Here is a 23,451-nt window from a genome sequence, read left to right on the forward strand (position 1 = left end):
CCATCATTACTAAGAGCATTTAGGATTTTTGTGAAATAGCTAAAGGGAAAATTGTAAAGTAGGGTGAAAGATTTGATATATTCACAAAACACTGCTACCTCTCTTGCCAAGTGGAGTAAGAAATTGCTTGCTGATTTCCCCTTTCTGTTGTGACCTAAACTTCTGATTTATGATAATAGATGACACCCATTTCCTCTATTTTACTTAGCACTCCTGTAGGACTACAGGATTATTACTACAAAATGGATTCCAGAGGTACATAGGGATGGTGCTACCTGAGTAAGTCAGTGTGTCTGAATAGTTGTCTCAAATATAAGGGATGGAAGGACCAACATCAATGAGAGCTTTTTATTAGACCAACTCCCAACCTTTGGCTCATTGGAGAATATCTGACAGGGTTTATGAGAGCTGCTCTCTCAAGGCTTCTTGTCTAAGCACGATAACCTTGGATGAAATTCCATCGTATCATGACCTCCTCCCACCCCCATCCCTCAAAAGGACTAATTTTATGACCAATAAATTATTCAATGCTATCTAAATTATAAATGCCAATATATGAAAAGGAGTATTTTAACTAGGACATTCCTCACATGAAAAGTAATTTATTATGCTGGATAACATAGACAGCAACAAAATAATACTGCTAATATAGTTTATTAATACCTTTCCTATAGGGGTGACACTAAAGAGTTCAACAAAGAGTTTTATTGTTTTTCGGAGAGACTCTACAAACCTCAATCAAGTGATCTGAAATTCTGTAAAACACATGCTCGTTCCTTAACTTCAATTTCCTTCAGTAGTTTTATAGATCCCTTAGGCCAGACAGAGCAGAAACAGATGGCGCTCTGGAGAACTTTACAGTGCATGCCTGCAATACCACAATAAATTTAAAAGTTTTGCAGATAGTGAGCTTCTGGTATTAATCCTGATATGAAATGGTTCTGACTATACTATGGCATTTTCAAATTTTTTAATCTGTTTGCTAATCACATCAGCTAAAATATTTTCAAAACTCAATCTCAAAATTCAAAAACCTTGGCAATATCATTCTGACAAGTTGGAAAAGCAGGCCGGCATCTGTTTATATACCATTGTGCTTTTCCCTGAGGCCTACCTTGCCCCATAAATTGTTCTACTGGTGTGAAAAAATACAAGTCAGGTCTGAAAAAAAAAGGTCTCCTCTTAAATCACAACCATATTTGCCGGAGAAAAAGAAGACAACTGCATATTTAAAGGAGTAGCAAAGCACGCCACTCTATTTTTCCTTTATTATTTTTCTTCCTTAAATGATTTTCTTATTGTCACACTACCTAAGTTTCACTGATGTCATGACAATTCCTTTAAAAAAAGGTGAATATTTAAATTATTTATGGTTCTTATGTAATTGTACTAAGGGTAACCATACATGGAGGTTCTCTGTAAGAGAAATTTAAAATCAATTAACTTTAAAGAATGTATTTTCCAAATGGAGATTGTGTCAAATACTCCCTTCCCCTCAAATTCATATGTGAATTGAGTACCAAAGCATGAGTGAGGCCAAAATAATCAGAATATGCAAGAAAACAACACCAAAAACAACAAAACACCACCTTAACTATCCAGAAATGGTCTTCTTGAGTCCTTAAGAATCCAGAAGAATGCCTGATCTAGAAGGGGGAGACATCTCTTTTCTAGTGGCAAAGAACCTTCAATTTTGGCTATCCCTGTCTGAATGACTGGTAGGGGCTCTGAAAGGCCAATTTTCCCCCCTTTACCTCTCTAAAATGGAGATGCTTAGAAGAAGTGACAAGGAAGACAAAGGGGAAATAAAGCAGAGAGTAAGGGCAGAGGGTAGTAGACACTAAAACACAGGAGTGAGAGTGGCATTATTCAATTACTAGAAGAAACAATGGGGGAAGGGGAGGAATGAAAAGCAACAGCCATTCTAACTTCAGGAAAAGAGATAGAAGAGGTAAGAGAGAGAAGCCTTGAGCACTAGGAAGAGTGAATATCTACCTAACCAGGAATAAAACACTTGTGTGTATTTGGATGGAGAGAAGTAGAAGGTAAAGGAAGATCATTTACATTTTAGCAGTCCTTTAGGTTTTTAAAAATTGAAACTTTTTTTAGAGATGATAGAATTCATGCTAATCATGATGCTGAAAAGAGGCAATGAGTCAGAGAGGTGATTGCATGGCTGAAGGTCAAACTCAGAATGGGAGATAGGGAATCCTGGGTTCCGAACAACCAGGATTGGAGAGGACAATGATGGTAAGACTCACAGTTCTTAGGGAAACTGAGGGTTCATAAGAGAAATAAATAAGCCTTTCAAGTTGGGGTTAACTCGGAGAAGCTATCAAAGGTCTGAGTATCTAGACAAAGGAAAGGCTAATTCTGAGTAATTCTGTGAGCAAAACGTGGAGGCTTTGGAGAGCCATGATCTGGAGTTTGACTGTTCAAAGGGAAAGCAGTTTTAACTGGGAAAAAAAGAAGCAGACCTAGGCATCAGCCATAAAAGATCTTGCCTCCACGATCAAGGGTGATGAGTAAAAATACTTCCAGTCTTAGGGTTGAAACCAAGGGTGAATTAGAAAGAAAAAATGCAAGTGACTCTAAAGGTCTGAATTGTTTGAGTCTGCATCAAAATTACTTAAGTAATATGTACTGTATTTTTTTTTTTAACATAATTTGTGCTTTGAGATTTTCCTGCACCATAGCAAAGTAATTTGTATAACTTAAAAGACTGATCAAGATAATTAAAACTTCCACTTAAGAATCCTTTTTGGTTTTTGCTTTTTGGAGGGGGGAAGGTGGGGCAATTGGGGTTAAGTGACTTGCCCAAGGTCACATGACTAGTTTTTTTTTTTGTTGTTGTTGTTATGCCTGAGGCCACATTTGGACTCAGGTCCTCCTGACTCCAGGGCCGGTGCTCTATTCAACTGTGCCACCTAGCTGCCTCTATAAGATTTTTTCTACATCATTCTTGACTGTCTAAATAACATTGTCTCTATAAGAATACTTCCAATGATAGGAAGCTTATCATCTTACAGTCTATTCTGTTGGTTAGAAGGCTCCTTCTTATACTTGGTTACAATCTGCCTTCCTTCTACCTCCTGGTCCTTGTTTTGCCCTATGGAGCAAGGGTTTTTAGCCTTTTTTTTTGTTTCATGGATTCCTTTACCAGTTTGATGAAGTCTATGGACTCCTCAGAATAATATTTAAAATACATATAATTGCATACACAAGATTATAAAAGAGGCCAATTATATTGAAATTAAAATATATATATTTTAAAGAAAAATAGTCCATGGAGTCCAAGTTTAGAACTCATGCTCTAGAGAGGGTTGGGGAACCTGTGGCCTTGAGGTCACATGTAGCCCTCTCGGGCCACAAGTGTGGCCCTTTGACAGAAGTTCTGTTAAGTTTGGATTCAGTCCAAGGTCTGCACTTGAGGACCTAGAGGGCCACATGTGGCCTTGAGTCTGCAGGTTCCCCACCCGTGCTCTAGAGTAACATAGACTGAGTTTATCCTCATAACCATTATTTTCAAATATTTAAAGACAATTACTGTGTCATCTTTCCCCTTCAGGCTTATCTTCTCCTTGGCTATCTATTCTTGGTCTCTTCAACCAAGTATCACACGAGATGGTTTACAGATTCATGAAAAACTGGATTAAGTCCACTTTTTCAATGTCTCTTAAATTTGGTGCCCAAAAGTGAGCAGAGTATGTGCCAGGTGTTGTCTCACAAAGGGTAAGTAAAGTGAGAGCATTAATTTTCATAATCTGAGTATTAAAATTCTATTAATGCTAAGATTTTGTTTGGTTTTATTTTTGTTTAGAAGTTTCACTATACTGTTGGTACACGTAAAGTCTAAGAAATATGAAAACCATCAGATCTATTTGCAGAGCAACTGTTTCCAAGCCCAGCCCTGAGGCAAGGATTATGATCCTAGAGGTACAGTTTTAGGAAGAAGCTTCCTTCCACCCCAAATTATTTCCTTCCTTCCACTGCCTCTAACGGTGGTAGTAGCGAAAAATAAGCCAAGTGAAAGGTAAACTAGCCAAGGGCACTTCTGTTTGTGGGTTGCCATGTTTTATTACAGATATGATGTATAATATGTCAAACACTGAATAAGAGGGTTTATATTTCATCCAACATTACAATTTCAAATAATGCTGATGATGAAAATTTCCTCCAAACAATACAGTTATTGCTATAAACATTAACAGATGAATAGCAGTTTTTTTTTAAGGTGGTAGACCAATTTGTTGTCTGTGGTATATAGATATCCACGTGTAGATACAAATGTTTCATTTGTAAGCCCAATTTGATACACATAAAATATAATTGTAGCATATCTATTCTTTGGTAATATTACTTGGTTTTAAATAGTAAAAAATGAGTTAACAAAAGCAGAGTGCTGACGTGATGTAGTGGTTAAAGAACGTGGCTCAGTTAGGATAATTTGGATTCAAGTCCCTCCTGTGACTAGCTGTGTGACCCCAGGGACATATCGATTCCCTAACAATGTGAGGTGCAGAGCAGGTGCTGATTTATTATAACACCTATTATCATAGTAGCTAGGAAGTGATACACAGAAGACATTTACTAGAGGATCTGAGATATTCTTTCTTGAGTGTAAAGTGATTTGTATAATGGTATGTTAATAGAGACTACTTTTGTATTACCTCCCATTCCTTACTACTTCTAGAACTGTCCCAGCTATTTAAAGACTATACTAAAAGAGCAGGAAGTAATAAAATAACAAAGGAAAATAAAGTCCTGTTAGCACCTAGCAACACATATAAAGTTGACTGAAACACATTTTAATATTCATTTCACTATGAATTGTAAATAGCGATACCACAGGTCTCAAGGGATAAGACAGGGCTCAAATTTTCTAAAATGGAGGAGGGAAGGAGGGATAAGACACTGAAAATGGGTAGTGGTATGAATATATATATCTATATATATCTATTAACACAACTCCCACATATTTAGAACCCTAACCTTAAATATATCCCATGTTTTTAACAAAAACAAAATTCCAATCAAAGTGAAAAATAAATCCAAACAAACACAGCAAATTTATTCCAATGGGTGTATGTGTAGGAGGTGGGGTTAATGAGAGTGCACCATTACTGGGGAGGCAGTGAACCAAGACATAGATGGCAGTGGGTGATTTACATCATGACCTTCTCTCCTTCCCATATCCTGGGGTGGCTTTGTAAAGATGCAGGATCCAATCTTTTCCTCACTTCATTGGACACCAATCAAATGCATCCTACCCCAGTGCTGTTAAACAGGCCCATGGAAGTTCCCTGAAAGGCAGGGTCCCACAATTCTATGAGCCCCTCTGACTAAAGCCTGAGCAGGGGTGCTAGGTTGCCTAGGGTCTGATTAAGCTTGCTAATAATAGTTCTGGGGGAGGAGGGCAGGGTAACAACCTTATACTTTTGCTACACCTATGATCTTAGCTACCAGGGCATGTCAGTATAGAGATTTAGACACTTAAGAGGTCATTGCCTTTTCTTTTGAGAGAAGGCTTGGCAATAGCAAAGTTGAAGGACCTGGGATTGGATTCTAGCTCTTCCACTTGCTACCAGAATAGAAATTAGTATCTAACAGAATTTCTACTCCTGACCATATTAATTGCAGTTTTAATTTTAATTAATTCCAGTGAAAAGACCTCTGGATTTGCATTCAGGAGAAATTAGTTCAAATTTTCCCTCTTTTGTTAACTACTCCTGTGATTTTGGGCAAGTCACTTAACACAACTATCTGCAAGATGAAGGCATTCCAGCTCTTAATCTAGGATTCTATGATCTTGCATTTGTCTCATTAAAATCATGCCTTGTATGTGCCTGAAGAGTAACTTAAGCTTAACAAACATTGAATGGAACCCATTTGTGTTGGGCGCCCAAACCATTTAAAATGCTATTCACTTAAAAAAAATGAGAATAAGAGAACAAGAACTAAGACAAAATGACTATCACAGAGGGGACAGGAGAAGTTAGGCCAGTAGCAGCATGCATATTAAGTAAAAATAAAGACTAGGATTGAACTTTCTAAAGGATATTATTAGATAAACATAGTCTTAATGATTTGATTAATAAAGGAAAGACGGCTGGGGTTGAAAGGGGAAATCCTTATTCTATTTTTCTTAAAATATAGAACTTACAGACTTCTGCAGGGGTTTTTAAGCTGGGAGTCTGGGAACTTTAAAAATTTTTATATATTTGACGTTTAAGTTCTGATAACTATTTAATCATGGCTTTCTTTGTAAATCCACATATTTTATCTCATACATTTAAAAATATTTTCCTGAAAAAGGAGCAATAGGTTTCACCAGATTGCCAAAGGGTTCTATGATACAAAAAAGGTTAAGAACCTTTGCCCCAAAGTCTGAATATTTACATGTTTCAAAAAAAGCTTTCACTTTAGGTGGAAGTGAATGTTTCTTGATACGTCTGGTTTCATTGTAACATTATCAAAACTTTCTCCCTAATAAACTTAACCACAAGAGTTTTTTTAAGTGCCTGCTTTCTGCTAATTTATAAAAAGCAGAATCCTGTCAGATAAAATTTCATGAAAATGATCTATAAACCAGACTGTCAAAAGTGAAAGGTACTCAGGGCAGTACTTATGCACAACAAATACAGCAAAACCACTGGAAAGGTTTCCCGTTACTGCAGCAACAGAAAGCACGGCAACACAGCTCACGTTACGTGGATTTGCAAGTTACTGTGAGGTCACAGGAAATCCTGAAATGTTTTCCACATTTTCTTTCATACATTTTATGTCAAATTTCCTGCAACTGAAATCATAAACCATCGTCCTGCTGGAACTTCTTCTGAAAGAAAGGAGATCTTCTGACACTCCCTCCCGAACACCTAATAATTCAATTCCTACTCCTGTAACAAGACACTGAAAGACAGGATTGAAAATGGACTATGATAAGGCTGAAATGTCAAATGTGCTGAATCTTTCATAATGAAAACCAAACTGATATCATTGAGACCATTATAAAAACTACATTTAATGGACCAGTGAATGTCTTTTTCTAGAAAAAGAGTAAGCATAAATTATTATATTTAGTAAGTATATATATATATTCAATATTGCTCCAATTTCAGATTCAAGATATATAATCAACTTTAAGTGCACATTTTATTGTATAATCTCTGTGTAAGCAAGTATATAAAATGTATGCACAATGTTTCCAGTTCCTTACAAAGTACCCTTTATTGTTCCTCAAATGCTTATGAGGGGATAAGGGGAACATGGGAAACCTGGAAAAGTAAGTGTTCTTACAAGATTTATCACTTTAAACTACGGAATTCAAAAGCAGCTCAGGCCAGTGAAAAATGATGCTAAAATGTGAATATTTCAGAAGTAAAATAAAAACTGTAGGTCATCATTTATGGAAAAGAATGTTTAGCATACATTACCTCTCCTGACATATCAGGTGCCATAGGAACAGCAGGCCATAAAGATGAGTAGATTCCAAAAAACACCACCCAGAGTGCAATGCTGCCCCAAATTGCTATATGACTGAACTGTGGGAGGGGGAAAGGGGGGAAAGGAGAAAAAGAGGGGGTGTTGAAGTTAATATACTTTTAAAAAAGTGTTGGATTATCATTTCAAGTAAATGATGCAGCTATAACTTTTGTAAATTACTTCTAGCTCCTGATTTTATTCCAAAAGGATTATTTTCAATATTTTGAAAATAATCTTTTTTCCCCCAAGGGTTATATGGCTATTCAGATTCTCACCAAATGCCATTCTCCACTCCAACCCCATAGTCACAATGTATACAGTACTAGAGTTATGAACTAAATGAGAAACTTGTGTGTGCATAGTAAATGGAAGCCAAAGGAAAAATGTCATTTCACATTAACCACTAACCTCTAGAGAAAGTCTCAGTTGGATTAATCAAAAATGCTGCAGAATAAAGAGAACCCCAGTGTGTCTGTGCTCAGAAGTCATTTCTGTAATATACTCAAATGAGGTCACACCCTACCAGCTTTTAACCTTGGAATCAACTTAAGACTTGTTGTCAACTTGTTTCTATTCATCACTAAGTCCTTGTGTTTTCTTTTCTACAACATCTTTTGAATTTGTTCCTTTTGATGTCCCCTATGTGTTCCCTGTACACTTAAGAAACAACCATTGTGGGGGTGGCTAGGTGGCGCAGTGAGTAAAAGCACCGGCCCAGGAGTCAGGAGGACCAGACTTCAGTTCCGCTAACACCCTCCCTTCCCCCCATAAAACTAGCTGTGTAACCTTGGGCAAGTTACTTAACCCCAAATACCCTCCAAAAGACAAAAAAAAACTAACAAAAAAACAAACCAACAAAACAAAAAACAACCATTGCTTCTTATGTATGACCCATCAAATTAAATCTTAACTTACCTATATATTGCACCAGCCTCATTTCTTAATACTTAAGATATATTGCCAGCTCTGTCCAAGCAAACTTAGTTGCTCATCTCCTTGCTTTGCATATACAACCCCTTTCCTCCAGTTCCCCTGGAACTGGAATTTCATCTTTAGATGAATTCATGCCATTGCCTTCAAACTTTTATTAAAAAAAAAAACTCTTCAAAGAAACTTTTCAGTGATTAATCTAATATTACTGCGACCACACTCTTTCATTCTCTATCTATCTTGCATTTAGAGATTCTGTATGGGCTATATTCATTTGTACTCAATGATGTTTAGTTGGCTCATTTCTGGCATACACTTTCCCTTGTGCAGGTTAAACAATTCAAAATTTTGACTGAAATTGCTTAAAAAGTTTTCTCTTACACTTTGGCTTCTTTTTACAAGGTAGTGAGTCAAATATGTAGGACCTGACTAGAGAATAATAAGATCTTGGTGGACCTTGAACCATGTTTTCTTTTTCTTTCTGAGACGCAGCACAGGACTGACTGGAATTTAGGTGGTGTGGACTTGAGTGATCAGTCACTAATTAGCTGTGCAGTAAAGAGAATCTAAGGTTCTTTGAAGGAAGGGACCCTTTAGCTTTGGGTCTTTGCATCCCTAGTACCCAGGCAGAGTGTGGCACATAGCAGAAGCTCAATAAAATCTTTCTTAATAGATACATAACCAAAATAAGACATAGCAATAATGACTCAAAAGTAAACATATATTGCTTTATAATTTCCAAAATATTTCACTGAGCTTCCATTTCCTAATTTGTAAAATTGATTAGATTTCAAGAACTCTAACATCCTTTAAAATTCTACAAGTCTGAGATACCTGTATTTTTGTGTCCTCATATACCTCCTATGCCAATATCAGTGATATTGCCAGTCAATACTTATGTCTGACTCCTTTGGGTTTCATACAAACTTGTAAAATAGTCAGAACCTTAAGATTTAAATGTCAACTAATCTGTGATAATGAACATTACCATAATGAATATGCTAGGTAAAAAGACAAAGTAATTAATGGAGAGAAAAGACAATCATTATTGGACTTGGAGTCAGAAGACTGAACCCCTATTTAATGACCTAGAATCTATAAGCTCATGGGCAAATTAAATCTCTTCAAGCCTCAGTTTCTTTATCTGAATGAGGATAACACACCAAACTGCATATTTTATTAGGCTATTATGAGCATCAAATGTGAGAATGTGTATAAAGTGTTTTGTAATTCCAAAGCAATATGAAAATGTGAAAAGTGATCATCATATATGACTTATAGAGATACAGTAGAACTGATTTTTCATTATTCACAAGACTATTCAAATTGTGACTTGACCCATTTGCTCAATGTTACTTCTAACCTCTTGTTGATTTAGAATCTTTGTTAATATTTTCACTCCCAGAAAAAGCAAATTCCCACTTTTACTTTACAGTCTACTATGATGGGAAAGAAGGGGAAAAAACCCTCTTAAAACCAAAACTTTCTGTTATTTTGCCTGTGCTGGGGAAAGCTGGAAAGCTAGAAGACTTGAGGAATAGAGTGAGGTCTCCATCAATAGCTTTGCCTCAGTCTGTCTCTAGCATGTAGCAGAGTGGGATTCTGGGCAGGAGAGAAAGAATATGGGGACTCAGGAGTTCTTTATTCTCCCTGAGCTGGTTTGTTTAAAGTGGAGCTTTGAAGGATGGCAACAGCATTGGACTTAAGTCTGAAGACATGAGTCTGAGTCCCAACTCTGTCACCAGCCTTGGAACCTTGGGCAGATCCTTTCAGTACACTAACCCACAGAACAAGGACAGTAATATTTGTACTATTTATATAGCAGGGTGTTGCTATAAGAAAAAAAAATTATAGTGGGAAGGTAGTAAATGTGACCCATTGCTATTTGTTTTGCAGCATTATGAATTTCTAAGTTGGATATAATCATATTGAATTGAAAATCACCAAACCAACGATAATTCTTTTGGATTATTTGCTGTTTTGAATTATCCATCCTACTTCTTGTATTAATTAACATGGATATTTGAGAATGAACTGTATATAGACGCTTATCTAAGAATCTAATGGTAACTCGCTGTATTCAATTAGGGTTTCAACTATAACAAAGATATCATTTGACATTTATATTTCTATGGCTCTGGAAAATTACAAGTTGAGATACAAATTACCCTACTATGAGAGGTTAAGTGCCAATATCTTTGCCAAATCCAAATAAGAATTCAGAACTCCCCACCCAAGGAAGTCCATGCAGAGGAAAAAAAGGACACGTACATACAATTTCCCATTTACATATGACAACCTATGAACTAGGTTTTTACTCCAGTGCTTCCTAGCATGCATGGCACTGAAGTTACTAAGTTCTTGAAGACTATATTAGTGGAGTCTAAGTTTTGGCGGAGCCTATATAAAACTGGAAAGACTGTCCTTAGTGACTGAAAATTACCCAAAGAAAAGGTTCTTTACCAGAAGTCTGACCACCAAGTAATGAACTGTGCCCAAAGCGACGCATGAAACCAGTTACTAAGGCCTGAGGGAATTTTCAGCTACATTAATTGAACGAGTATCCACATTGATAAAAATCACAGATTTTTGGTAGTAATCAAAAATCAATGCTAGGTGATGCCTAAAATAAAGAAGAAAATCCAGGAAATTCATCAATGGTACATGTGTCATCCCCACTCTTTCACTGATTTTTTCTCTCCTGTCACCTCTCCTTTTTCATTTATTTCCAATCTCTCACTCTTTACTAGCTCCTTTTCTACTGCCTACAAACATGACCATGTCTCTGATAATTCGAAAAAAAATAAAGCCCATCAATTGATCCTTCCATCCCTGCTAGCTATTGTCTGTCCTTTGCCCTTTGTAGCTAAACTATGAAAAAAGAGGCTCTCCCCAATTTCTTTTAAGGCCCAACTAAAATCCCACCTTCTACAAGAAGCCTTCCCCAGCCTTCAATTTCAGCCTTCTTCTTTGCTTAGTTATTTCTTATCTGCCCTGTATATAGTTTGCTTTGTATATATTTATGTTCATGTTGCCTTCCTTTAATCGATTGTAAGCTCCTTGAGGACAGGATTTGTCTTTTGACTATTTTTGCACCCCCAGTACTTTAACACAGTGCCTTGCACACAATAGGTGCTTAATACACATTATGTTTACATTTATCTCTTTATTAAAGTAATTGGTTATTTAAGTAGAGCTTCCTGTTTTTATTTCTGCTTAATTTTGTATCAATTCATATGACTTTCACTGCTTCTCTGTGTTCTTTATAGTCACCATTCTTTAACTGTACAGTAGTATTACATCATATTTATGTACCACAATTTATTCAGCCATTTCCCAAATGATGAGCACATACTTTATTTCCAATTTTGTGTTGCTATCAGAAAGTACTGTTAGGAATATTTGGGTATATAAGGAGTCTTTCTTTCTTTCCCTGACTTCCTTGGTATATATGCTCAGCAATGAGATTTCAGGGTCAAAGGGAACAATCATTTTAATCTCTTAAAAGAACAACACCACAATTTCAAATTGCTTTCAAGAATGGTTGGGCCACGTCATAGCTCTAGTAACAGTGTATTATTGTCCTTCATTCCTCTTCAGGCTCCTCTTGATTCCCTGGGCTTCTTTTTCTACCATGACAGAGCATCCTTCTCACCCTGGAATAATATTTTGCTCCAGCAGTTATCTGAATGTGGAGGATAACTCAGGCCCTGACTGACTGGTTCTTTCCCAGAACTACTATCTGAATGAAAGTGCCCAGGCTAGTCATGTTTTCAATCCTTTTCAGGGTCCATTACTGATCTGCTGGACTTTTTCCATCATGCTCCACTCCATACTCCTGCAGATACCATTTTCCTCCGTGTTGTATTCTCTCATTTGAATATGAGTGCCTTAAAGGCAAGGACTTGGTTTCTTTCTGCTTGTTATGTATTCCTACTCCTTAGAACCATACCTGGCACATATTAAATGCTTGTTAGGGCAGCTAGGTGGCACAATGAGTAGAGCACAAGGCCTGGAGTCTGAAAGACTCATCTTCCTGAGCTCAAATTCAGTCTCAGACACTTACTGGTTGTATGACCCTGGGAAGTCGCTTAACTCAGTTTGCCTCACTTTTTTCACCTGTAAAATGAGCTGGAGAAGTAAACAGCAAACCACTAACACATATATGCCAAGAAAACCCCAAATAGCATCATGAAGATTTGGACACACTCAATAACAATAACAACCACAGCAAAAAAAATGCTTGTTATTTTGATTTGACTTGACTCATGTAACCTCTTCAGCATCAAGCATTTTCATCTTTTGTCATCTTTGTCAATTTGTTAGATGGGTAGTGAAACCTCAGAGTTGTTTTGATTTGCATTTCTGGCTCATTCTTCTGAATTTCACTGCAACTGCAAACATAGAATTCTAAAATAGGAGATTATATACATAGCATCTATCGTAGGAAAAATGATTTAGGGAACTTTTCTTTTTAGAATGTTATGCACAAGTAAAAAATTTCAATCACAGAAAATAATCTTATGAACTAGGCTATTATGAAAAATGCACATAAACATCACTGGAACTATTATTTCTTGAAAAAAGAACTTTCACAGTAAAACCCCCCAAATTCTTAGCAATGAGTTATGCTTTTAGAAATTGGGGATGACTGCTCCAGACATCTTTAGGAATCTGAATGCTTACTATTCTGTCACTGACTGACTTGAAAAAGCTCTTTTTTTCCCTAAGGAAAAAAAAGAACATCAATTATGAAAAATAAAATGTAGCTTCTTATTGGTATCAGAACGGCATGAGGCTTTAATGTTGCTGGAGAACCCATTTTAAAGTTTTAATTCTCCTAAAGTAGAATATTTAAAACAGTTCAAAGGATCTATGATTTTAGAGATGGAAATGTTCCCTTCCACCATATAAATAACAACCTGGTCATACCATCTCATCCATCTTGTCCTTGCCCTTCATAAATTCCCAAAAGATCATCTTTTGATTCAATTATTAATACTATGAGACATTCTCCAACAATTAAATAGTTAAAGGACATAAACAGGCAATTTTCAAATGGAAGAACTCTAAGTTATCAACAATCACATTAGAAATGCCCTAAATCACTAATAATTATAGAAATGGAAATTGAAGCAACTTTGTTGTTCTATCCATCAGACTAGAAAAGATGACAAAAGAGGAAAATCACAAATGTTGTAGGGACTGAGATAAAATATGTTTATTAGGGTACCTTTGGTGGATTTGTGAATTGGTTCTGAAATTCTGGAGAACCATTTGGAGCTATGCCCAGAAAATTAGCACAAGTTAGAGGCAGGTAGGTGGCTCAGTGAATGGAACACTTGGGCTGGAGTCAGAAGCACCTGAATTCAAATCTGACCTCAGACTCTTACTAGCTGTGGGCAAGTCACTTAGCCTCTATTTGCCTTAATCCACAGGAGAAGTTAATACCAAAGCATTGCAGTATCTTTGCCAGGAAAACCCCATGGACAGTATGGTCCATGGGCTCATGAAGGGTTGGACACGATTGAATGACGGAATGACAATAATAACAACAGCCCCCAAAGTACCAAACTTTCTAAACCCTTTGACCCAGCTATACTACTACTAGACTTATATCCCAATGAAATCAAAGAAAGAAGAAGAGGATCTAAATGTCTAAAAATATTAATGGCAGCTCTTTTCATGGTAGCTAAAAACTGGAAAATAAGAAGGCATCGACCTTTTGGGAATGGCTAACCCAGCAGTGGCATGTAAATGTAATGGAACATTATCATGCCTTAAGAAATGATGTGATGGACAACTTAAAAGGGAAAATGAAAGACATGTATGACTGATGCGGAGTGAAGAGAGCAAATCCAGGAGAAAAACATTATACAATGGTTATATTATAAAGAAAAACGATTTTTAAAGACTTTCTAATTCAGATCAATGCAATGATATACCATGAGTCCAACAGAATGAACATGAAATAAGCCATGAGATAACATTTTTTACATAATCAAGATGCGCATATTTTGTCAGACTCTGCACCTTTATACCTGTGCCTTAGCCAAAAGCTATGCTTGTCCAAGATATGTGTACTAATGCACTGACTTCATAGGCAGCTGATCGAACTGCATGTCATACGTCCCAACATAAGGGAAGATAAAGAATAGGAATGCTTTATCTACTTGGATCTTTTAATGGGGATTCCCAGGTGGGCTCCTTTTGAATGATTTTGGCTACTACTGACTATGGAGATTCTGAAATATTTTCAAGTTGAATGTAATCAGTATAATGTCCTCTTCAAACAGAAATGTCAGGACATCACAATCTATAGAGAACTCCCATTCCATTTGGCCACTTGTGCAAGCCATCCTCTATAGAAGTGATATATATTTGCCTTTGGCAAGCAAATTTTTCCCTCTGTTCTTCCTCATTTGATAACAATAACCAGAGAACTGCCGAACAAAATCACCTCATTTTATTTGCTGAGGAATTCGGTATAGTATTGAATGGGAAACACCTTGTTGGAGGAAAACATTTAAGGCTTAATTTTCTTTTCCTGAGTCAAATACTTAAAAACCCCAAATAATAAACACAGAGAGATCCTATAATCTCTAAACCTTTCAATCCATCATGTGATTGTAAAACTATAGTTTGTTATAGAAAACTGTTTGCAAAAGTTTGATTTTTTTCCTTCAGTTTTAACAACAACATTATCATGGATCATTCTCACAAACATTTTATAGAGATGACAGTCAATAGTTATTTGAGAACTCTCAATTTCATTATATTCTTAATAATTCCATCTATGACTTTTATTCCCTTCTTTCAAGTACCTTAAAAACTGATCCCATAATACTTGTAAAATAGTGTCACTTCTAGCACTTATCTTTTTATTTGTTTGTTTTGTTTCTTCTACGAAACAAAACCCATATTTTTAGTACAAATATTCCAGTGATTATATATGGGTACAAATAATGGAAGACGAGTCTTGACAGAATCAAAATAGCAGGTCTATTAAAGGGAAATGAAGGGCATAAATGGCCGTAGCATAATACCAATGATGACCTGTACACAAAAGGTCGAATACAAATTATTACCCAAGAAGGAAATGATTGAAAAGTGGGTGGGCCAGTCAGGTAGTGTGACCTGTAATAATAAATGTATTGTAACCTGTATGCTGCTTTGTTGCTCATGTAATGTTAAAACCTAGATTCTAAGATTCTAGCACATTGAATGGACTCCCTATGAAAGCTGATGGTATGATATGGAGAAGTGACAGCGAATGAAAAGTCTGGGAGTGTTGCAATCTGTACCATATGCAGGACTATACACATTAATGAGATTATATAACTAGTGATATACTGGCTCTAGTCTAGCTTCTCATACTGATCTCTGTCTTCTTTAGCACCATTCCCCTCCCTTACCCTCCTCCTCTAAAATTTTAGAGATTAAATTTGTATACTGGTTCCACTTTATTGATGATCAAAGTATTTTGTTATATAAATGCTGACAGATCTGTTCCATTCTTTGCTTGTTATATTCCTTTTCAGTTTCATCTATAAACATTCTTGTAATGATTTGGATTAGTTGGGTCTCATGTTAAGTTTTCTCAGGACTACTTTTCTATCCTACCCTCTTTGCTATTTTGCAATAATTCAATTTTCCAAATGTATTACAATAAGACAATACAATAACATAGCTCTTATCCACGTGCTTACTTTGTTTTAAAATGAATTTATAGCAAAATCCAATGTTGCTCTTGCCTACCCAGACAATCTTGCTTAGCATGGATAGTGAGCATTTGTTGGGCAAGAAGGTTTCTGAGTTTTTTGACCTCCCTGCTATGATGACTACTTTACGTTAAGTTAAACATGTGCAGGAAATAGTAGTAATTTATGCTGATGCCTTTTCCATGAACAATTTCCAATTCTTGGAGACATCAACAGTTCTGTGAATAGGTCAACTTGGAGCTTTTGTAACAATATTCAGGATCTTTTCATGTTTTTTTTTTTCTAATTCAGTGTTAAATCTGATCTTTGTTCTAATAATTTGACTGGCTTGACTACACAAAGACATGACATGGCTTAGAAATGACCCCCACCACAGTAAGATACAGTCATTCCCTGTCTCTTAAGACATAGCTAATGCCATTTTTATAACGTTCAATGCTTGCCCCATCTAACACCTGACTCTTCTGGAAAAAAAAACAAAAACAAAACCTATGGTATTATCAGTTGACATTTCTGCCCTTTGGTATCTTCTATTTCTTTTTTTTTTGGATGGTGGAAGGCAAGGCAATTGGGGTTAAGTGCCTTGCCCAAGGTCACACAGACAGTCAGTGTTAAAAGCATCTGAGGCTGGATTTGATTTCAGGTTCTCCTAACTCCAGGGCCAGTGCTCTATTTACTGTGCCACCTGCCTGCCCCAGTATCTTCTGTTTCTTAATCCTGAACTCAGGTTTCCAACATAGTTTTTACTTTGTTCTTCTATGCCTATATTTCCTTTAACTCGTTAAGTATCAATGAAAATATTCACTTATTTAAATGATCCTGTGAGTTCTTTGCATAATTTCTCTACTTCATCATCTTCTGCAACAGATGTTGGCACCTAGCCATGATTATCTTCATTATTATAGGTATGCTATTTCAAAATGTGTGACCAATTTAATCCATATTGGGTGTTTTAAATGATACAATTAAAAAAATCAATTAAGAGATACTACAGGAGATGATTTTAACCTAAGAAGTTTTCATAATTGAAGGGAATTTATCTGATTAAAAAGGAAATAAAGGATAAGAACTATACCTGTGATTCCATTAGTATAAGAAACTGTCTACTAGTACATTTCAGTATCTTCTCTGGAAATGAAAGTCTTAGTGAATTGCTCAGTGTACTTACTAAAAAGTTTAACAACTTGCCCAGGATCACACAATCACTATGTGTCAGAAAAGGGATTTAAACTTGAATCTTCTTAGCTCCAAAGGTGGTTCTCTAGTCACTGTGCCATGCTTTCTAGATACCATGAGACCAGGAAATTAAATCTTACAAATTTACTTTAATCTTTCTAAAACTGGAATGAAACTCAAGAAATAAATAATACTTAATGGCAGACAAAAATATTTTCTCAATAAGCATCTAAATCACATACAGAGTATATTCTAATATTTGAATGAAGTGTCTGAACTGGAAGTATAGTCATTAACTAAAGTTGTTAAATATTTCAGGAAAATAATTCATTAGAAAGAAAATTACTTGGAACTAAAAAAATCAATAAAATTATTTTTTATAGATACTAATAATAATGAAACATTGTCTACAATTGCTCAGAAATAGCCAACAATAGTTGAAATGGGCATTCTGTTTATATAAGACAGATCAAATATTCAGTTTTTATTTATGCAAAGTTTTAATTGAATTTATAAAAGTAAAATTTCTGCCACCTCTCAGTTGTCTAATATCCTATTATACAGCAATACCTTATTACTTGAGAAAAACAGTAATGTCACAAGATTAAAAATATATTGCATTTCTTGTCAGTAAATTATAGAAATTAATAATTTGATGATAATAAAAAGTATGACAGACAACTTCAAGACTGCAAACTCCTAATAAGAAGAGACTATCATTACTGGGTATAGGCTGGACTAGATGGCCTCTCAGGTCTCATACCATGCTCAAATTCTGTAACCTGATTTGCCATTGTTATAGGTAGTGTTTGGGAGCAGTAATGCAAGAATGATGGTTGCAATGGGACACAATGGAAAGTACTATGGACTTGAACCAGGAGAACTGAACCTGAATACTGAACCTGCCACTTAATACCTATATGATGCTGGAGAAATCTCCTAACTTCTCTTGGTCTCAATTTCCATTTTTGTTATAAGAGGGAGCTGAAACAGATAATCCCAAAGTTTCTTTTCAATTATAAAGTCTATGACACTAAAATACTTTGCAAATAGCATCTGATTTTCTCTATATAAGAAATGTACACACAATTATTAGGAAAGGCATATTTGTAGTGACAAGCATGGCATCAGAGAGCTGGCATCAGAGTAAGGACAACCTGAGTTCAAGGTCTGGCTCTGTCACATTGTTGCTATTATGTGACCTGGGTAAATCGCATACCCTCTATGTACTGCAGACAACTTAATTGAAGAAAAGATTCCATTTGGAATTGGTAGGTGAAGTTTTCTCACCAAGACTTCCCTATATTAAACCACAGGTCTAGTCTTAAGAAAATTATATAAAATTATTGCTAATAAAAAATATAATTTCCCCTAAGCATATGTATTTGCAAGGAGGTCAGATTTTTAGCAAACTCCACAATGATTGTGAACTCTGAGTTAAGCAGAAGGGACCTTTGTGAGCTAAAGAAAATAGCTGTGACAAGGCCTATGAGCTTTACTCCATTGAAAAGGGAAGGGGTCATCTTCAGGTCCTTATCAATAAAACCACACACAAAATAATGTAGCAGGGTAGAGGTAGTGGAGATGCAGACATAATTGAGAAATGATTGCTAACCAAGAGGAGAAAAAGAAAAACTATTAAAGAGCAAGAAGAAATTTCAATGGTTCAGCGATTTAGGATATTTTAGCAAATAGCCCTACAGACACTTTTAATATCCCTGAAGGCATCAGTGTGTTATGGTGCAGTGATAGAAATGTTGACTGAGTCATCAACAAAGGGTTCTTTTTGAGTACTGTCAGTTTAAAAAGGCAGTAATGCATATAAATTAGGATCGTATTTTATAACAAATGAGTAATATTTTTAAAATTTTGGGTCCATAGGTGTGTAAACCTCTATGATATGGATAATTTACATATTTGGAATATCTGTTATTTTTACCTAAACTTGGTTATCTCCCTTTGGTAATAGCACAAAGCTCATGTTGAATATATATTTGTTGAATGAACTATGCTGCACAATGTATACATTTCTGCAGGTACACATTATTACCACATTTCCCCTTCACTCTTCAATATGAGAATACCTTATGTTTTGGGAAATTACATAATTAGAAATGAAAAAGAAAAAATGGTAGCTATAAACATAGATTTCTGTCTTAATGTAAATTGTCCTTACCAAAGTCCAGTATGATGTCTCCAATCCAGCTTTCAAACACACAGTAATCACTACAAACTAAAACAAAAAAGATAAATTGGTTATTTCATTTCATTGCCATGACTTTTTATGATAGAATTTTTTTATGATATCAAAAATTTTGAAAATGCTAGTTATTATTCAGTTCATCATAGGAACAGCTGGTTATATGTCACTTATCTTATAGATTCTAAATCTAGATAGGATTCTAGAGCTCATTTAGCCAAACTCCTTAATGTTAAACATGAGGAAACAAAAAGTCTTATAAGTGACGTGACCAAATTTGTTGCGTTACAGCAAACTCTAAGAATTTATCTAGGTTTGTCCTTGAGCAAATTATCTATCATATGATAAATGTCTGGACTCAGACTCAAAGCCACACTGGTTAAAATACCTGCCAGGGAATTTGCTGGCACCATTTTAGTTATGGAAGTACACTTCCATGTCACTGTTAGTTATTAAGAATAAGACTTTAGGGAAGCTAAAGGTTTTTTTTTTTTTTTCCAAAAGATCTAAAAATTCAGTGACAGTAGAGAATTCATATAATTATTTTGTATTTAAAAGGCAGCTTTGTATAATAGAAACGGCATCAGATGTGAAGGTGGGAGACATCTGTGTTCAGATCCCAAACATCTCCTTTGCTAGTCATATGACCCTGGATATATCACAACCTTTGGTTCCCCATACATGAGTATGACAATACTTGTAAAACTTTCTCTTCAAAGAGTCTCAAAGAATCACATATTTAGAATTAGAAGGAACTTGGAAGATATATTTTATAGATGGAACAGGCTTGATGAGGCTAAATGGCTTGCTTGAGGTCACAAAGGCAGTAGGTAGGAGAGGCTGTATTCCTTGGGCCCTCTATTCAACATTCTCTTTCCTCTAGCACCTTATTTTTTCGTGAAAACGTCCTTTGTAATCATTCAAGTGGTGTAAAAATCTCAAAGTACTACACAAATCATAAGGAATTAAAAAATGTTTGTTATTGTTTAAAAGAATGCTAATTCATTAAAATTCAAAATAAAATAATTTTATTTTTAAAAATCCCAGTGAGTTGAAGACCCAATGAAAAGCCATGAATTTATACATTTAAAAATAAAAATTAAGTGGATAAGAAATAGAGAAATGTCTTTATTTGTAAAAAAAAAAGAACAAAAATGTTTAGACTCACAGTGTAAACAATGTTTCCTAACAACAGATAATCAGAAGTTTTTCCATTTCCAAATACGGTACCTTAAAGAAAATAAAAAATTAAATAAGCAATTTTTACTTTCTTCAACATTTTTTCTATTCAAAATATATACACCTAATATAGGAACATTATAATTGTGTGTACAGTTAAATTTATTAAATACATATTATGTGTAGGAAGACACTGTGATACACACCGGTGGAGAAACTTTAGAAAAGGTATAGTCATTATGCTTATGGATTTTATAATAAATATCTACCTTATACTCAACAAGAGGTAGATAGATATACATGTGGCAAATAGTAAATTAGATGAATGGGTAAATGTCTAATTAACTCACCCTTACCAATCTCCAAATTTGAACTTCTTGCTACTAGGCTTATGGACCCTTTAAATTACATATACCAATGTAAAAGCAAACATAAGTGACTAATCAGATTCAAGATATGTGTACTCAATGGACTTAATTAGATCAAAGTGGTCATATTTCTGACCAAGCAGAAATTCCTATGCATTAATGTATCATTGATACGAAGGATGAACAGGAGGACATTAAGAGAACTACAGTAAAGGTTCAGACTGAGAGCGATGAGAGCATGTGCTCTGGCAGTGGCATTAGGGCCCTTGTGCCAAAGTCTCTGAAGGGCTTATTTTTTCAAATGCTTTTTATTGTTTTGTAAGATCATTGTAATGATCTAAGTCCACCCATAGCCTCCATAATGTTTTATAAATGAACTTAAATTCTCAAATGGTTTTGACTATCATGTCATTCTACTTGGTGAGGAGACTGCTGCTTTGCTGAAGTGGATTCTGGGGTCTTTTAGCTTCCTTGGTTTGCTGATTGTTTCTCACTGGTGGAAACTTCTTTGGGACTCAATGTATTTAATTTTGTTATTTAAATATGTTATTTAAATTTGTTATTTTTCACTGCTTTTTATAATCAAATGTTTTATTCTAGTTTACATCATTCATTTCCGCAAGATTTTGAGTTACAAATTTTCTCCCCTTTTTTCCCCTAAACACCACCCCAAAATAGTGATCCCACTGGATATCCCCTCCTCCAATCTGTTCTCTCTCATATCTTCTCCCATACCCCCTCCGACTTTCCAGTAGGGCACGGTGGATCTCTATGCCCCAGTATTTTTCACTGTTGATAGCCTATGTAATCAGGTCAGGTTTAAATTGTGGTAATACATGTTTCCTCATCTCACCCTTTTCTTTTATGACAAATTTTCTTCTATAATAAATAATAAAAGACATCTTTTTTTATTTGGACCTTTTGCTTTTCAAAAAGACAAAATCAATGACATGTCATTTGGGAAAAACAAATTCTTAGGAAAAAAAAGTACTTATTAAAGTCAAAGATGCTCAAAGTTTCTTGTTTCCTACTATTTCTTTTTTGGGACTATTATCATATTTGAAAGTATTATTTTGGAACTAGGATTTTGAAGTTGACACTTAGGAAATCCTCACTACTTTTTGCCTTTTTTTTTTTTTGGAGGGCAATTGGGGTTAAGTAACTTGCCCAAAGTCACACAGCTAGTAAGTGTGTCAAATGTCTGAGGCCAGATTTGAACTCAGGTCCTTCTGACTCCAGAGCCAGTGCTCTATTCGTTCACTGGGCCACCTAGCTGCCCCATTCCTCATAACTTTTAGAATAGGATAATCATATGTTGCCTATTTATGACATGTCTCACAGTCTATAAAAGAGGTATGTTACTGCAAATACAGAGACCTTGCCTTGAGGCAAGGCATCTGTCAGTGACTAAGGAAGCAAAGCAGGAGAAGGTATACTATCCTTCTCATCATGAAATCAGCCCAGCCCAGCCGAGTGTAGGGCTTAGAACTAATTTAAACCCTTTGTTGCTCAGAAGATGAGTCCAAGTGGATGTCTCAAAGAAAGACAGTCTGAGAGCTGAGAGGAGAACTTAGACCCCTCCCCTCATTGTGTAGAATGGAGGAAGCCAGATTTTGAATCTGCTGTTGAGAGCTGAGCTCTCTGGGAGAAGGAGAGTCTTGTCTGCCTTTTGTTTTACTTCCACCTAGGGTCTGAAAGAGGGGAGGCTCTTCAGAGGTTTGTTTGTCTTGACCTTTATTGCCATCTCTGACTTGGAACGGGGAACCTCTTCAGAGCCCATCTAAGAGAGTAGACACAAATACCTTTGAGTATCCCAGGTATGGGAGAACTGCCTTTGCTGAAAGAATTAGACGCTGATTTTTGAGTCCAGACAAGAAACATCTCACTTGGAGCAGCTAGGGGAAAAGTGACTTAGTCTAGTAGGTGACTTTTGGTACAGATTATTCTTTAAGATGATCAAGTACTCTCAGACCTTCAGTTTAGAGGCATGACTTGTCCCTGGCAAGTGAATTATCTTACTCATGTGCCTGTTTACTAGGTTTTTAGAAGTTTGTATCTACTCTTCTGTACTGACATCATGTGCATTGGTGAGAGTCTGTAACCCTGATTTAAGGATTGACTGTTGGTGTAGTAAATGTTTTATGACTAAGAGTTAATGGTACATCTTGGCTGATGTGTTGTGTGTAGTGGAGGTATAGCTTTCCTACACTAGGGTTACCCTTAGAAACCTGTGAGTTATAGCAGTGTGGTCATCTCAGAAATCTTTGTTCCCCCCTTCCCCAGTCCCTGAATTCCTTTCCGGGATGAATACACATTGAGGAAAAAAAGCTCCAGTCCAGAGAGAGTCTATAGAGAGAAGGAGCGCACTATACTTCTAATTTGATATTTTCCTTGA

At 35.8% G+C, this 23,451-nt stretch overlaps 1 protein-coding gene across 4 annotated transcripts in view; it reads right to left on the reverse strand.

The window, feature by feature from the left end:
• The window catches only part of ATP8A1 (ATPase phospholipid transporting 8A1), a 285,893-nt gene that overhangs the window by 34,172 nt on the left and 228,270 nt on the right, over positions 1-23,451 (reverse strand). For all 4 annotated transcript variants that reach the window (XM_069105159.1, XM_069105161.1, XM_069105160.1 and 1 more), the window contains 3 exons: positions 20,678-20,739; positions 19,486-19,542; positions 7,434-7,541 (listed from right to left, as the gene is read on the reverse strand). In XM_069105159.1, the coding sequence (XP_068961260.1) occupies positions 7,434-7,541; positions 19,486-19,542; positions 20,678-20,739 (227 nt within the window). The remainder of the gene's footprint in view (positions 1-7,433; positions 7,542-19,485; positions 19,543-20,677; positions 20,740-23,451) is intronic.

Source organism: Petaurus breviceps, unplaced genomic scaffold, assembly GCF_028583685.1.
Source record: "Petaurus breviceps papuanus isolate PSGF00001 unplaced genomic scaffold, PetGlider_PUasm1.0 76, whole genome shotgun sequence".
Lineage (NCBI taxonomy): Eukaryota > Metazoa > Chordata > Mammalia > Diprotodontia > Petauridae > Petaurus > Petaurus breviceps.